Source organism: Dromiciops gliroides, chromosome 3 (assembly GCF_019393635.1).
Source record: "Dromiciops gliroides isolate mDroGli1 chromosome 3, mDroGli1.pri, whole genome shotgun sequence".
NCBI lineage: Eukaryota > Metazoa > Chordata > Mammalia > Microbiotheria > Microbiotheriidae > Dromiciops > Dromiciops gliroides.
Genome location: NC_057863.1, coordinates 593873525 through 593888622, shown reverse-complemented (window position 1 = coordinate 593888622; position 15098 = coordinate 593873525). Strand labels below are relative to the sequence as shown.

The 15098-nt window shown below is 40.2% G+C and overlaps 1 protein-coding gene across 19 annotated transcripts in view; it reads right to left on the bottom strand.

The window, feature by feature from the left end:
* The window catches only part of LOC122751408 (microtubule-actin cross-linking factor 1-like), a 287171-nt gene that overhangs the window by 63183 nt on the left and 208890 nt on the right, over positions 1–15098 (bottom strand). For all 19 annotated transcript variants that reach the window (XM_043998438.1, XM_043998450.1, XM_043998446.1 and 16 more), the window contains 4 exons: positions 9211–9372; positions 8783–8953; positions 5262–5428; positions 512–671 (listed from right to left, as the gene is read on the bottom strand). In XM_043998438.1, coding sequence (XP_043854373.1) covers positions 512–671; positions 5262–5428; positions 8783–8953; positions 9211–9372 — 660 coding nt within the window. The remainder of the gene's footprint in view (positions 1–511; positions 672–5261; positions 5429–8782; positions 8954–9210; positions 9373–15098) is intronic.

Below are 15098 nucleotides of genomic sequence, written 5' to 3'. Positions count from 1 at the left end.
CCATGCACTTTCCTACCTCCATACTTCTGCCTTTCTCTAGGCTGGGAATATTGCCCTCCTCCCCACCTCCAGGATTGCTGAAACCATCTTTTGAAATCTCACCTTAAATGCTACTTCATTCTCAAGCCCTAATAATAAGCTGTTCCCATTGGATTTTATAGAACAAAAGTTCTATTTCTAAGGAACTTTTCAGTTCAACTCTGTGTTCTATTTATGTGTGTATCCTATCTCCTGACTAAACTACAAGGCTCTTACAGTCAGGGTCCACATTTTAAAAAATCTTTTCACTACTTCTCAATCCTTAAGCACAGTGCTCTACCAACAGCAGATACTTAAATGTTTGAGGAATGAATTTTTAAAATGTGAGATCTCCCCCAACACAAGGATGATTTTAAATATTCTAAATAAACCTGTAAAAAAATTAGGTCCCATGGATAGGTGCTGAAAGCTACTGGATTTGTTTCTATGATTTCCAATTCCAGCTCAGTGTTTCATTATAAACACTTCCTACCTTGTGGCGCACAATCTGCTGCTGGATTTTGGCAGTCTGGGTGCCAACCGGCTCTGAATTGGCAAGTTTCTTCTCAGTGACAGATAAGAAGTCAGAAACAGGCTCAGCTGTTTCATGGAATTGTTTTGCCAGGACCAGGATATCCCCTAGCTGTTTTTGTCTACACAAAACAGAAGAAGGCGCTAGGTCAGAGGATCAAATCAGCATGTACAACATTACTAGCTCCTTCAGTCCCCAAATGTCAAGTGCCATGCACTGTGTGAGTGAACACATGATACCGTGGGTACTGTATAGTTGTTGAAATGAACTCAAATATAGAGCAGATGTAATCTTTACCAGAAACTTTACATCTCTCTCATGGTAAAGAGAAAATAGAATTATGCCTTATGTTTATATATAGATTTAATGTTTTCAAAAGATTGTCACATCCATTATCCTGTGGTATTTCACAACATCCTTGACCGAAGGGACCAGGCCTGTGATTCCACTTTACAGATAAGGAGGGTTGAAACTCAAGAAGATGATGTGATCTTTCTGCCCAAGGGCATATACAGAGATATTGCATCCACTGGAATACTGCCATACTTATAGAACCCATGATTTTGCCACTAGGGGTACTCTGCACTGATGTAGATCACAACTTCTGTATGGCATAACAGATACTCATAAGTTTTAACGGCCAGGACAATTCATCAGCCCAAGAGCAATCTTGATGAACTTAGCTAAGCTAATCTACCTAGGACATACATAGATCATAACCAGAACTTTTTATTTTGGTAGAAAAGACAAGAGATTTTGCTTCACTGACAATGCCTTCAGAATCAAGGCTCCCTCTCATGCTTCACTGTATGTATATGAGAGCTAAAAAGTCAAGAAATGTTAGAAATCATCAGATAGGATTTCTCTCTCTTCTCTGAATGCTAGCATATAAAACTCCTTCCAAGCCCTGGAAATTATTATTTTTTTTTAAAAACCACCAAAGCATATTTGTACTGCACATGAAATACCTAATTCTGGGGCACTGAAAATACATGTCTGACAACTATCATAAATCAGTAAGTTAATTAGTAAATGGTACAATCTGTCTCTGAATCTCATTTGTTTTCTGAAATGAATTTTCTAACAATTCTTGAATTTAGAAACACAAATGTACTTCCAAAAACTCTCACTTTTCTATTATTGCTTACTTCTTTAAGTAATATGGCTTGGCTAATTCTTAACTTTCACTTGGCTCCTGTAGTTATCAGGTCTCCCAAATCTTCCCAATTCTCAGATGTGTCTAAAAGTCAACCAAAATTTGGGTGGTTTGGGTTTTAATTTTTTGTTGTTCTGTTTTTTTTGAATGGCAGACTGTTCCACAAAGGTGCCCAGGCAGAGTTCTTAATTCTCTAACTCCTTGGCTCTGATTAACAATCAGTTTTTTCCTTATCAGGACAGGGGTGGAGACAGTGAAGGAAAAGAATAAACCTGTAGGTTTGCTCAATATGGGTTTTTTCTTATCTCTTTCAAGGTGGGGTCAAGGAGGAGCTAAATGTTTGCAGAGCAGACAAATGCCAGAGGGCTGTACTAACCCCACTCTACTCCCCTCCCCACTAGGAGGCAAGTCTTCAAGCAACTTGACTCCTGAAAAAACAGTCCATACCTAGAAAACTTCTAAGCCTGAAACAGCCATTGCCAACAACCCTGAACAAACCTGAAGTTATCAGGCTTCTCCTCGAATGCTCTCTTTAGGGATTTATTGATCCTTTAATATAAGATTCTTTTTGTGTTGTTGTTTTTTTTAATTTTGGTGAGGCAATTGGAGTTAAGTGACTTGCCCAGGGTCACATAGCTAGTAAGTGTTAAGTGTCTGAGGCCGGATTTGAGCTCAGGTCCTCCTGAATCCAGGGCGGGTGCTCTATCCACTGCGCCACCTAGCTGCCTCTTAATTAATATAAGATTCTTAAAAAAGGAGGTCATGTGTTTATGGTGCTTTGCCCTGGTCAGACCACACCTATAGTACTGTATCTGGTTTTAACTGCCATTTAGATGCTAGAGTTAAGTCAGTTAGTCTTCATGACCCCATTTGGGTATTTTTGGGGCAAAGATACTGGAGTGGTTTGCCATTTTTTTCTCCAGCTCATTTTACAGATGAGGAAACTGAGGCAGACAGAGTTAAGTGGCTTGCACATAGCTAGGAAGTGTCTGAGGCTGGGTTTGAACTCAGGTCCAGAGCTGAGTCCAGAGCCAGCACTCTATCCATCCACATTGTCACCCAGCTGCCGTTTAGGCTATGGACTAATTAGAATATATGTAGACAGGCAGGACCGGGATAGTAAGGGGATTTGAAAACAGGAATCAAGTAAAAGAACTGGAAATACTTATCCTAGAAGAATAATAGCTAATGTTTATATAGCTCTTTAAAGTTTGCAAGTACTTTACAAATATTATTTCATTTTATTCTCATAAATAAGTAGGTACTATTATTAGCCCCATTTTACAGCTGAGAAAACGGAGGTAGACAGAGGTTAAGTAGCTTGCCCAGGGTCACACAGCTAGGAGGTATCTGAGGTCACATTTGAATTCAGGCCTTCCTGATTTAGGAAGAAATTTTTGTCTCTGAGCCAGAGAAAAAGAGAATTAAGAGTGACATGAGAGGCAGATAGGTGGCGAAGTGGATAGAGCACCGGCCCTGGAGTCAGGAGTACCTGGGTTCAAATCTGGCCTCAGACACTTAACACTTACTAGCTGTGTGACCCTGGGCAAGTCACTTAACCCCAATTGCCTCACTAGAAAAAACACAAAAAACAACAAAAAAAAGAGTGACATGAGAGCTTTCTTCTTCTACTTTACAGAAGAGTTAAGACTTGTTCTGCTTGGTCCTACTAAGCAGAATTAGCACCAATTAGTAGAAGTTATATGGAGGTAAATTTCCATTCAATATGGAAAACCTTATGAACAATGTTTAAAAATGGAATGGGCTGGGGGGGCAGCTAGGTGGCGCAGTGGGTAAAGCACTGGCCCTGGATTCAGGAGTACCTGAGTTCAAATCCGGCCTCAGACATTTGACACTTACTAGCTGTGTGACCCTGGGCAAGTCACTTAACCCCCATTGCCCTGCCAAAAAAAAAAAAAAAAATGGAATGGGCTGTGCTGGGATTAGTATACAGATATTCAATTTGAAATTGGTGACTACTTGTCCAGGATATTGTGGCTATCACCCAGGGGAAAGCTAGGATCCAAGGATGGAAACCATAGGAAGGTAATTCTAACTACTGCTGGGAAGTGGGGAAGAGGGCAAGTTCCTGGGAAGCTGGTCTTCTATTTCTCTTAGAACATCCACTTCATCTAGCATATGGGGCAGAAAGCAGGGCTAAAGTCAGAAGCAATCAAATACACAAGATAAGTTATCTTATAATAGCTCTAATTAGTGTCTAATTTAGGAATGGTATAAGCTTACAAGTTGTTGTTGTTGTTCAGTCATTTCAGTCATATCCACCTCTTTGTGACCCCATTTGGGGTTTTCTTGGCAAAGATACTGGAGTGGCTTACCATTTCCTTCTCCAGCTCATTTTACAGATGAGGAACTGAGGCAAACAGGGTAAAGTGACTTGTTTAGGGTCACACAGCTAGTAAGTATCTAAGGCTAGATTTGAACTCAGGTCTCCCTGCCCCTAGGCCCAGCACTCTATACACTCCACCACCTAGCTGCCCCATTACAAGTTACCCACTTCCAGTAAACACAGTGATCTCATTTCTGTGTACAGAAAGAACTGCTTCAATATACTGCCTGTCATGGGGCCATTTATTTGCTAATAAAGTTCATGTAGCTCCTCAAAGTTCCTGCCTTCTCAGGGTTGTAGATTGGCTATTCCTACTAACAGAAATAATTCTAGCCCAAACCAATAGGCATACAAGAGGAGAAAATTTTTTAGGATATTTCAGCTCCTCATTTCAAAAGAATTATTCTTTTAAAAATAAAGAGGGGCAGGGCAGCTAGGTGGCGCAGTGGATAAAGCACCAGCCCTGGAGTCAGGAGTACCTGAGTTCAAATCCGGCCTCAGACACTTAACACTTACTAGCTGTGTGACCCTGGGCAAGTCACTTAACCCCAATTGCCTCACTAAAAATAAATAAATAAATAAAGAGGGGCAGCTAGGTGGTGCAGTGGATAGAGCACCGGCCCTGGAGTCAGGAGTACCTGAGTTCAAATCTGGCCTCAGACACTTAACACTTACTAGCTGTGTGATCCTTGGCAAGTCACTTAACCCCAACTGCCTCACTAAAAAAAATTTTAAAAATTAAAAAAAAAAATAAAGAGAAAAGGCTATTTCAAAAGTTTGGTGGCCGGGAGGACAGAAAATGAGGAACATCTTGGTCAGATTCTTTTAAATATCCTCCTACCACTTGATATAGCAAATGTAACAGGACAACCCCACTAGAGCAGTGTTTCTGATTTAGAAATTAAACTACACCTAAACATCATGCAGATCAGCTGAAGCCCAATGTGTCAGTTCCTATTCATTAGAACATTTAAAACTTATGCTGCTTCTTAGTGGTAATCATTAAATTGTTCTTCTAACAGCATCCTTGACACAAATTCAGGGCCATTTATTTTAATATCATTCCAACACTGGCCATGCTATGGGAATAATATAAGCACCCTTGAAACATAAACAGACCCATATTAGGTCCAAGAAGTTTAAGTGAATAGAAAAACAAAGCACCCTGTCCTCCCCTGTTCCCATTCCTTTGTTTCCTCTGATTTTACCTGGCTGATGCCTTGTTTAATAGTTCAGTCCATCTCCTTCCCAGACTCTCCAGCTGGCTCATGATCTTCTCTCTATCAGCCAGCTCAGCAGACTGAGCAATCCTTTCCCCTTCTGCCTGTAGCATGTCCACAGTGGCTTTTCGATCATCCAGGAGCCGCTGGAGCAGCTGTTACACACAAGGAGAAAAAAGTCACAGGGAAACCGAACCTCTAAGCTCAAGTCAGATCCCAAGGGAGCAAGTAGATACTAGAAGGATCTCTTATTTTAAACTGTGCCAAAAACACAGGATGTTAGACCCAAAAAAGACAGACATCATCTAATGTAGTCCAATACAGGCATACCTTGTTTTATTGCACTTTGCATTATTAAGCTCCACAGATAATTGCATTTTTAAAGAAAAAACTTGAAGGTCTGTTGGCAACCCTGAATCAAGCAAGTCTTTGGATGCCATTTTCCTAAAAGCATGTGCTCATATCATGACTATGTGTCACATTTTGATAATTCTCTCACTGTTTCAAACCTTTTATTATTATATACGTTATGGTGATCTGTGATTCTTGATGTTACAATTGTAATTGTTTTGGGGCACCATGAGACATGCCTATGTAAGATAAATGTTGTGTCTGTTCTTACTGCACCATTAACTGACTGGCTGTTTCTCTGTCTCTCTTCCACTCCTTAGGCCTCCCTAGTCCCCAAAACACAGCAATATTGGAGAATATTAGGAAATCAAACATCATTGCATACTATAGAGAAATCTTTCATGAAAGGAAGTCAATTGATGAAGCAAACTTTATTGTTATCTTATTTTAAGAAATTGACACAGCCACTCCAACCTTTGGCCACCACCATTCTGGACTGATCAGTGGCCAACAACATGGAAGCAAGACCTTCCACCAGCAAAAATATTACCATTTGCTTAAGGCTCAGATGATGGTTAACAATAAAGTATTTTAAAATTAAGGTATGTATATCTTTTTTAGACATAATATTATACAACTAATAGACTACAATATAGTATAAACATAATTTTTATATGTACTGGAAAACCAAAAGATTTGTGTGACTTTATTTATAGCAATATTCACTTTATTATAGTGGTCTGGAACTGAACTTGCAATATCTCTGAGGTACGCCTACATTATCCAAATTATTTTAGCCACGAAACCCTTTGGGGCTTGATTCAATTAAATCCAACAAACATTTATTAAACACCTAACGTGTGCAAATGATTGTGCTAAGTGCTGTGGATTCAAGAAGAAAGGAAGGAAGGAAGGAAAGAAAGAAAAGAATGGAAAGACAAGAAAAGAAACAGAAAAAAGAAAAAGAAATCCCTGTGTTCAATGCCTTATTTTCTGGGGTGTGGGAGAAGGGGCAGGGGATAAAACATTTACACAGGTAAGTAAATATGGGACAACTGGAGGCAGGAAAGAATATGCTTTCCCTAGGAGGTGGCGCTTGAGTTGAAACTTGAAGGAAGTTAGGCCAGGGGGATAACTCTATAAAGGGTAAGAGGTAAGAAATGGAATGTTGAGATTAGGGAACTATGAACAGGCTAACTGGCTAGAAGGTAGAGTATGTGAAAGTGAGCAATGTGAAATAAATGTGGAAGGGAAGATTACAGACAGATTGTGATAAGCTTTAAATAGAAATTAAGGAGTTTATATTTTATGCCAGAGGCAATAGAAAGCCACTGAAGTTTCTTCAGCAGAGGAGTGAAACTATTGTATCAATGCTTTAGGAAGATGATTTTTGGCAGCTGTGTGGAAGATGGTTTGGAGAGGAGAAAGGATGAAGGCATGGAAACCAATTAGGAAACTACTAAAGTAGTCCAGAAGCAAGGTGATGAGGGTCTGACCTAGAGTGGTGGCCATGTGAGCAGAGAAAAGGAGTGGATGATAAGAAATACTGTGTAGAACAAACCGATAAGACTCAGTAAGAAACTGAAGATATGGGGCAAAGAGTCAAGGAAGACTCTTCTGTCTGTGAACCTGGGTAACTAGAAGGGTAGTAGGTGCCCTTAAGAGAAAGAGTTAAGTTCGGAAGAGAGATGGGGATGGGAGAAAGATGAGCTCCTGTCCATAGTGAGCTTAGGATATTGATGGGACATTCAGGTAGAAAGGTCCCACAGGTGGTTGGTAATAGAAAACTGGAGGTTAGGAGAGAGATATGGGATTGATATATAGATTAGGGTAGTTTGCAGAGACATGATAATTGAACCCATGGAAACTTATGAGATCAATAAAAGATTAGCTTTACAGAGAGGAGAGGATGGAGGACAGAACCTTATTAGACAGCCATGATTGGGGGAAGGCCATGGATAATGATTAAGCAATGGAAACTGAGAAGGATCAGTCTAACAAGTAGTAGGAGAACCATGAAAGTACAATGTCATGAAAGACAAGGGAAGAGAAAAATAGGCAGGGAGTAGAGTTGGTCAATATTGTGAAAAGCTGTAAGAGGGGTCAAGAAGGATAAAGATTGGAAAAATACCATCAGATTTAATAGTTAAAAGTTATATATACCTTGGAGACAGTATATTTAAAATATACTGAGGAAACCAACATAAATGTGGGACCAAGGGGGTTTGAGAGTATGGAATATCCCTGGGGAATATAGGAGTTAGGGAAATTTCAGAGCAAAATAATACCTAAAAATTTCATAATGGAAGAACTGTTTATTACATCACATTTAATCTTTTAGAATGAAAAAAGACTAGCACTGAAACTTCCTCATATAACAATAATTCACATTATACAGAACACCAGGATTCTGCAGAACAAGGTTTGAAAAAACCTGATCTTGTCTAATCTCCTCCTTTAAAGGTAGGTAACTTGAGGCACAGTGGGGAAGGGACTTGCCCAGGCCACATAGGTAGCCCTTGGCAGACCCAGAACTTAAAAAACTTTTTCCCAACTCCCAGGACAAGGACCTTTCCATTCTACCTAGCTGTCTATCTCCAAGCAAGGGATAATTCCAGTCTAGAATAAACTTTCTGATGATCTGTTCTACAAATATGAGTATTTAAAGGTGGAAGAACACTTTTATCATGTGAATATTTAGCTTAGTTACTAAGATAAACTCAGATACATATAAATTTAACTATGCCACAACTGAAATGAATAATTCTTCGGCAATACATATACAGATACCTTTACCCAGTAAACTGTAGCTGGCCTACCTAACATACTCAGCCACTTGTCATTGTCGTTGGCTGCTTCTTTTTTTTTTTTTTAAACATAATACCATAGATCAAACATTAAAATAGGGAGTATGACTAATAAGTAGAGGTCTCTAGTACAATACAAAAAAGGATGAAATAATTTTAGCTGCTGAATGCCAGGCACAGAGATTAAAATACACCCATGAAATCACAGCTCCTGTTCTCATTTCAGTCCTATCACAAATGAATTACGGAATTTATTCAAAACTACTGGCTGTGCTCCCAAACTACACACAATTGCGTGGCCTTCTACTCCCAAGGACTGTCATGGTTCACTGTCCCAACATTCTCACTTACCTTCTGTTCTTGGATCTGGGCTTTCACCACTTTATACTCAGCAGATGGAGGCTTCTGATTGGCTATGAGGTCCTCTGTGTCTGTCAACCAGCTGAGCAATGGCTCCAAGGCATCCTGGAACTTCCCACAATGCAACAGGGCCTCCTGTAGTTGTGCAATTCTCTGTGCTACCTGGATTGTGTGTACATAAGCCAGGTCAACAGAAAGACAAGATCTTGGTTTTAATTGTAACACACTCCTGGATCTCCTCCTCCATAAACTGTTTTTGTTATTAATAGCCTGTCTTTCAATAGTTTGATTTAGGGCTGCATCTTAAAAGGAGAAATTAAATTCAGATTATTCATTTTCCAGTCCTACTTCTTCCAGAAAGTACTCTTTGTTCACAGGCCACAGGACTGTCAGCTTCTCCTTTGTCCTCAACCACTCACCTTTTTATTCAGTGTGTTCCATCGGGCATTGATCTCTTCCATGTCATGTTCTAAGCCTTGCACATCACAGTTTTTTCCTGCACTCTGGATCAAGCCCTGACCGAGTCCATTCACCTGCTGCAGTTTCATCTGAAGGGGATCTACCTGCTCCTTTTGAAACATCTAGACAATGATAAATCAAAAAAGACAATTGGATTAGATGAAAAGAACTAAGATCTACTATAACATGCAGCTAAAATAAATCCCTAACAGGAGGTTCAGATTGTAATGATGATACAGGACAAGGTAGAAAATAAATCAGAAGGAAGACGACATGTTGTTTGCATGTGAAACTCAACAGCTAGTGGAGAAGACTCTAAGTCTTATGCTTTTTTCAAGAACTCAGACTCAAATCTTGGCTCCACCATATTATTAGTTCTGTAACCAGGGACAAACCACTTTCCTTATAAAATTAAGTATGATTTATACCAGAACTGAAAAGCTCTGAGTGTTGTTTTAGCTGACTAAACTGATCCCTACACACATAACTCTCTGATCAGTGACTTCACTGAGCCTGTTTCCCCATCTGTAAAATGGGACAATACCACAAGTTGTGAGGAAAGTGCTGTTGTAAACCGAGTATTAGAGACATGTGAGATATTATTATTCTGAGTTTATTATATAGCGTTCAACAGACATATACGCGGTAGAATCATGGAATAAATCCCCAAACTAGAAAGAACCCCAGAAACAATCTAACAAAATTTATATAGGTATAGGAATGTCCTCTACAATGTTGACAAAGTGATTTTTGTTGGTTTTTTTTTGGGGGGGGATGGGCAATGAGAGTTAAGTGACTTGCCCAGGGTCACATAGCTACTAGTAAGTGTCAAGTGTCTGAGGACGAATTTGAACTCAGGTCCTCCTGAATTCAGGGCTCGTGTTTTATCCACTGCACCACCTAGCTGCCTCCCAAAGTGATTTTACTAAAATGAAGTTCTGACCTTGCTGCTATTCTGCTCAATAAATTCCAGTGGCTCCCTGTTACCTCCTGATTCAAATACAAAATCCTGTTTGACACTCATGAGCCCTTCATCATTTAGCCCCCTTCTACTTCCCAGTCTTCTTATACCTTACTTCCTGACCAGTAGTGACACCAGTCAAAACTCCATCTCTCAGCTCTGGGCATTTTCTCTGGCTGTCCCCCAATGTTTGGAATCTCTGCCTTCTGGCTTCCCTGACTTCCTTCAAGCTACAACTAAAATCTACCTTTGCACCAGGAATCTCTCTTAATCCCTCCACATTCTAGAGCCTTCCCTCTCTGGATTACTTCCTATTCATTCATTTAATTTTTGGTGGGGTAATGAGGGTTAAGTGACTTGCCCAGGGTCACACAGCCAGTAAGTGTCAAGTGTCTGAGGCCAGATTTGAACTCAGGTCCTCCTGACTCCAGGATGGGTGCTTTATCCACTGTGCCACTTAGCTGTCCCTCCTATTTATTCTTATATAGGACATATAGCATATTCAGGATAAATAGTTTCTTTGTAAGTGATACCAATTTGCTTGCTCGTAGTCTCCCCTTGAGGGCAGGGACTGTCTTTTGCCCTCAGGCTTAGTGTCTGGCACATAGGAGGCACTTCATAAATGCTTACTGACTAATATCCAGCTGTGTTCCAGCCATGCTGGAGGAGGTCAAGCTGGACTGCAAAAGCTTAGTAATATTAACTCTACAGGCTTTAAGGGTAAAGGGGTTTGTAAACAGATGTACAAGAAAGAAATGGGTTGCTATTCATAATAATACCTTTTTGGGCTAGAGCTGGTATAGGGAGCTCTCACTGAAAAAGTCCTCCCATTGACGAAGATCAGCACCTAGTCTGCAACCTGTCGCCTTAGAGAGCTGCCTGGGGCCACTGAAAGGTGACATGTCTTGTCCAAGGTCACACAACCAGTCTATGTTGTTAATACTATTATTAACAATAAAGACAAAATAAGACTCTTTGTGCCTCAGCTTCCTCACCTTTAAAGTGAGAGGACTGGATGAGATCTTTAAGGTGCCCTCTTAGCTTTAATTCAGTGATCTTACTGATGTCATAATTATCTCTCATAGTGTCAACAATAAGACTTAATTCAGCTTCTGAATAATTCTTATAGAAAGAGTTTCCAATATATTTCAGTATTTTCTCACTCAAAGGAGTCAATGGAAAAAAGTTGTAATCACATCCCCTTTTTAAAGGCATATGACAGCATCTGGAAATGAATACTGATAATTTATTCAAAACAAATTGAGTCTAGCACATTAAAAGTGATAAAATGAATTCAGAAAACACAGTTTGCTTTTCTGCCCAAATTAATAAAAACCAGAAAAGCGGCTTAGGTAGAACAATATTTCCAAAATTCTCTGACAAGAAATATCTTGTTCAATGTCAGTAGAGTGGTACTAAGTCATATTCCAGAGGTGTTTGCCAGGGCAGCAGAACACAGTGCACTGGTCCAAACTCACTACATTGTTAGTTATACACAATAGTGACATAGGATAGAAATCTTGGGGCATTTTTTTTTTGGTCACTGCTAATATAGAAATCCTTTTGGAATCAGCAACCGAACAAATAAGCAGAAGGGCCCAGGCCAAATCCACAAAATGATACTGTGGTGACCCAACTTTTGCTCTGAAGAGACCCTTTGACACTTCTTAATTTGTTTGGGAACAGGTCCTTTTATATGTATGGTTATCTCTCCTTTTCTGTCTATTTTTTGATGAGTAGCCAGTAAGGCAAAAAAAGAAAGAGCTGAAAAAGTGAGGCTGAACCCAGGCACTGGGCATCCCCAGGGAATGTGACTAGCCAAGTCAAATCTCCTACTGACCTCTTAACTGACCTCTGGTTTTCACAAAGTTTTCTTGTACATTGCTATAGAAAAGACTTCGAGCAAGATCTAACACAATTCATCCAGCTCCCACTCTGGGTAGCATTTTCAGATTCTAATCATATACGAATAAAGGGACAATTTAGCTCAGCTGCTTCTGAGATAACCTTTTATAATGTGAGAAACAAACTTATGAAGGAGACAAATCCCGGTCAATTAAGAAAGTATGACTGGTCCTTATCTGACAAAAAAAAGAAAACAAAAACTTGGCTTCCTAAGCAGAATTCACACTATTTTATTTTACTCCTTTCAGAAGATGAATTAACTGGGTAAATGTACTTTGTTTTGTTTCAGGAAATACTTTCAACACTGTGTCCTGATTTGTTCCAGCCACAGACAGGCTGTAGCTTTTGATCTTGCTCTACCTTTTAAATCCTTTGATGAAGGACATAAATGCAAGCCCTCCAAAAGGGCCCCAACCAGACCACACTTCAAAGAGGCAAGGGCAATACTGTAGTTTCCCCATTTCTTTCTCTTTTCACTTTCCCTAAGCCCTGCCCATATCTCAGGAACCCTCTTCATAATCTCTGCATGTAGAAAGCTTTAAACACTATATAAAAAAAGCAGTTCTCATCATCATCATCATTGAAAAAGCAGTCTTCCTATTGTGTTTGATTAATAATAATAAACATTATTTAAAACCAATACCCTTTAGGAGGAAACAGGCCTAGAAGACTGACTTAATTCAAGTCAATTGACTAAAACTGTTTTTCCTTCATACAATTTCAGAACTAGACAAGAGGTTGGGAACCATTTTGTGCCAGGGCCCATTATTTTTAGAGGAAGAAATTAAGGCCCAGAGAGAGGAATAAGCTTGCCCAAAGTCACATAGCTAGTAAGGAATGACATGCTGATTCCTAGTCAAGATGATTATGGTTGAATGTCAATGATTATGGGTCACATGGGTTTACAAAACACTTGTTCTGTGAGGTGTGAAATGAGGCCGTTGCTGTCCCCTCTTTATAAATGAGGAATCAGAAGCTTAGACACGTCAAGACTTGTCCAGAGTTAGTCAGAGTTAATGTGCAGACTTTAACCCAAACTCAGTGTGCTCTCTCCATCACACCACTATGTGGCATATATCATCATCACACTCTTTGCTACCAAAGGGTCTAAGGAGAAGCAGCCTAATAACAATACTAGCGGATGTCTGTAAGGTCTTTTAAGGCTCACAAAACATTTTACATATTTCATTTGATTCTCACAGTAAACCAGTGAATAAGGTATTACGGGTATCACCCTCATTTTACATTTCAAGAAGCTCAAAGGAAGTGAGTGACTTGTCCAAAGTCACAGAGTTAGAAAGTATTGGAGGTGCTAGCTGAACCCAGGCCTTTCCTCATTCCGAGTCTCTTCTATGAAATGTTATCTACCTCCAGAGAAAGAACTGCTGGAATCTGGATGCAGATCAAAGCAAACTACTTTCACTTTCTGGGTGGTTTTTTTCCCTTTGGTTTGTTTTCCCTTTTGGTCTGTGTCTTCTTTTACAACATGACTAATATAGTAATATGCTTTACATGACTGAACATGTATAACCTATATCAAATCACTTACTGTCTCAGGGAGGGGGAAGGAAGGATATATTTTGGAGCTCAAAATTTAAAAAAAGAATGCCAAGTTTCAATTATGTCTGTGACTAAAAAGAGCCTTTCTGGTATAAATCCTTAAGCAATTAATGAAATACAGAGGTTAAAGTCACAAGGAATTTTCATACTGAAAATGTCCCTCCCCTCCTTCCCCCCTTTCTTCCAGACATTAAGTATTCAATCTCCCCAGTTGTATTCAAACTAAAACAAAGGAAACCTTCAGAGCAGCAGTAACAGTAGTAGTCATCGATGGGGTTTGCAGTGAGTGCTTAGAAACACAAACTAACCTTTGAACTCCATGTAAAGTACAAGTGAAATTATCTCCTTACTTAGTAAATTGACTCTGATTCCATTTATCTCAGATGAATTGTAATGTCTTCCTTCTAATCTGGGTCTTGTGATAGTTTACGGAGACACTACAACTACTGAGGCAAGCTTTGGGGTTTACAGCAAAGAATGGAACATCAGCATGATTTCGAGATAGTTTTGAGGGGAACAGTGGTCGGGGGTGAGACAACTGGACAGAATGCATAGTGAGACCTTCATGGGTACCAGGACCAGCAAGCACTAATACTGAGGAGTACTAGTATAGTAAAAAGAATCCAATTCTAAGAATTGGGAAATTTGGATTCTAGTTTGCTTTAGCGGAGCAAGCCCTTTCACCTTCTGTGCCTGAGTTTCTTCAGCTAATGATCAGCTAAAAGGGGCTTAGCTACACACTCCTTCCTCTCTTCCCTATCTTGACAGTGGGGTGAGCTACTTCAACTCCACCCTCTTCTTTATTTTGATTCCCTGGTTCCCTTATCTTGTGGCAGATCTTGCCCAGCTCAGCATTCAATTACTCCCACGACCTTTGCTCCTTCTCACTGAAAGAAGCTGGAAGAAAAGCACAAAACCACACTGATTGAGCACACTACAAATTGATGTTACGTAACCTCGACTGGAGCCTTAGTGAAGCAAGGCAGCCTTGACCGCCCTCACGGAGTCCGGATCCCACTCATCACAGCATTCTTCCAAATCTCTTCATCCCTCTGCCCTTCACAATCGCCTCAGCCTAGAACCTTGACTCCTATCTCACTGAGAAGATGAAGACCCTGGCCAGGGAGCTCCCTCTTCTCCCCATCTGACCCGGCTCACACAAGGAGGTAGGTGCTCCTCTCTCTGCCAAGCCAGACTGCTCTTCATGCACAACTGATCCCCTGCAGCAGACTGGCCCCTCCATCATCTCCACTCTCTTCCTCATCTTCAATCTCTTCCTGTCTACTGACTGCTTCCCGGCTACCTACAATCACACTCACCGGTCTCCTTCCTCAAAACCCCCTGACACTGGCCTTCTTCCTGTTCCTTCTCCTGACTTCAGGCATTTTCACTGGCAGTCCTGTGACTGAAATACTCTTTCTC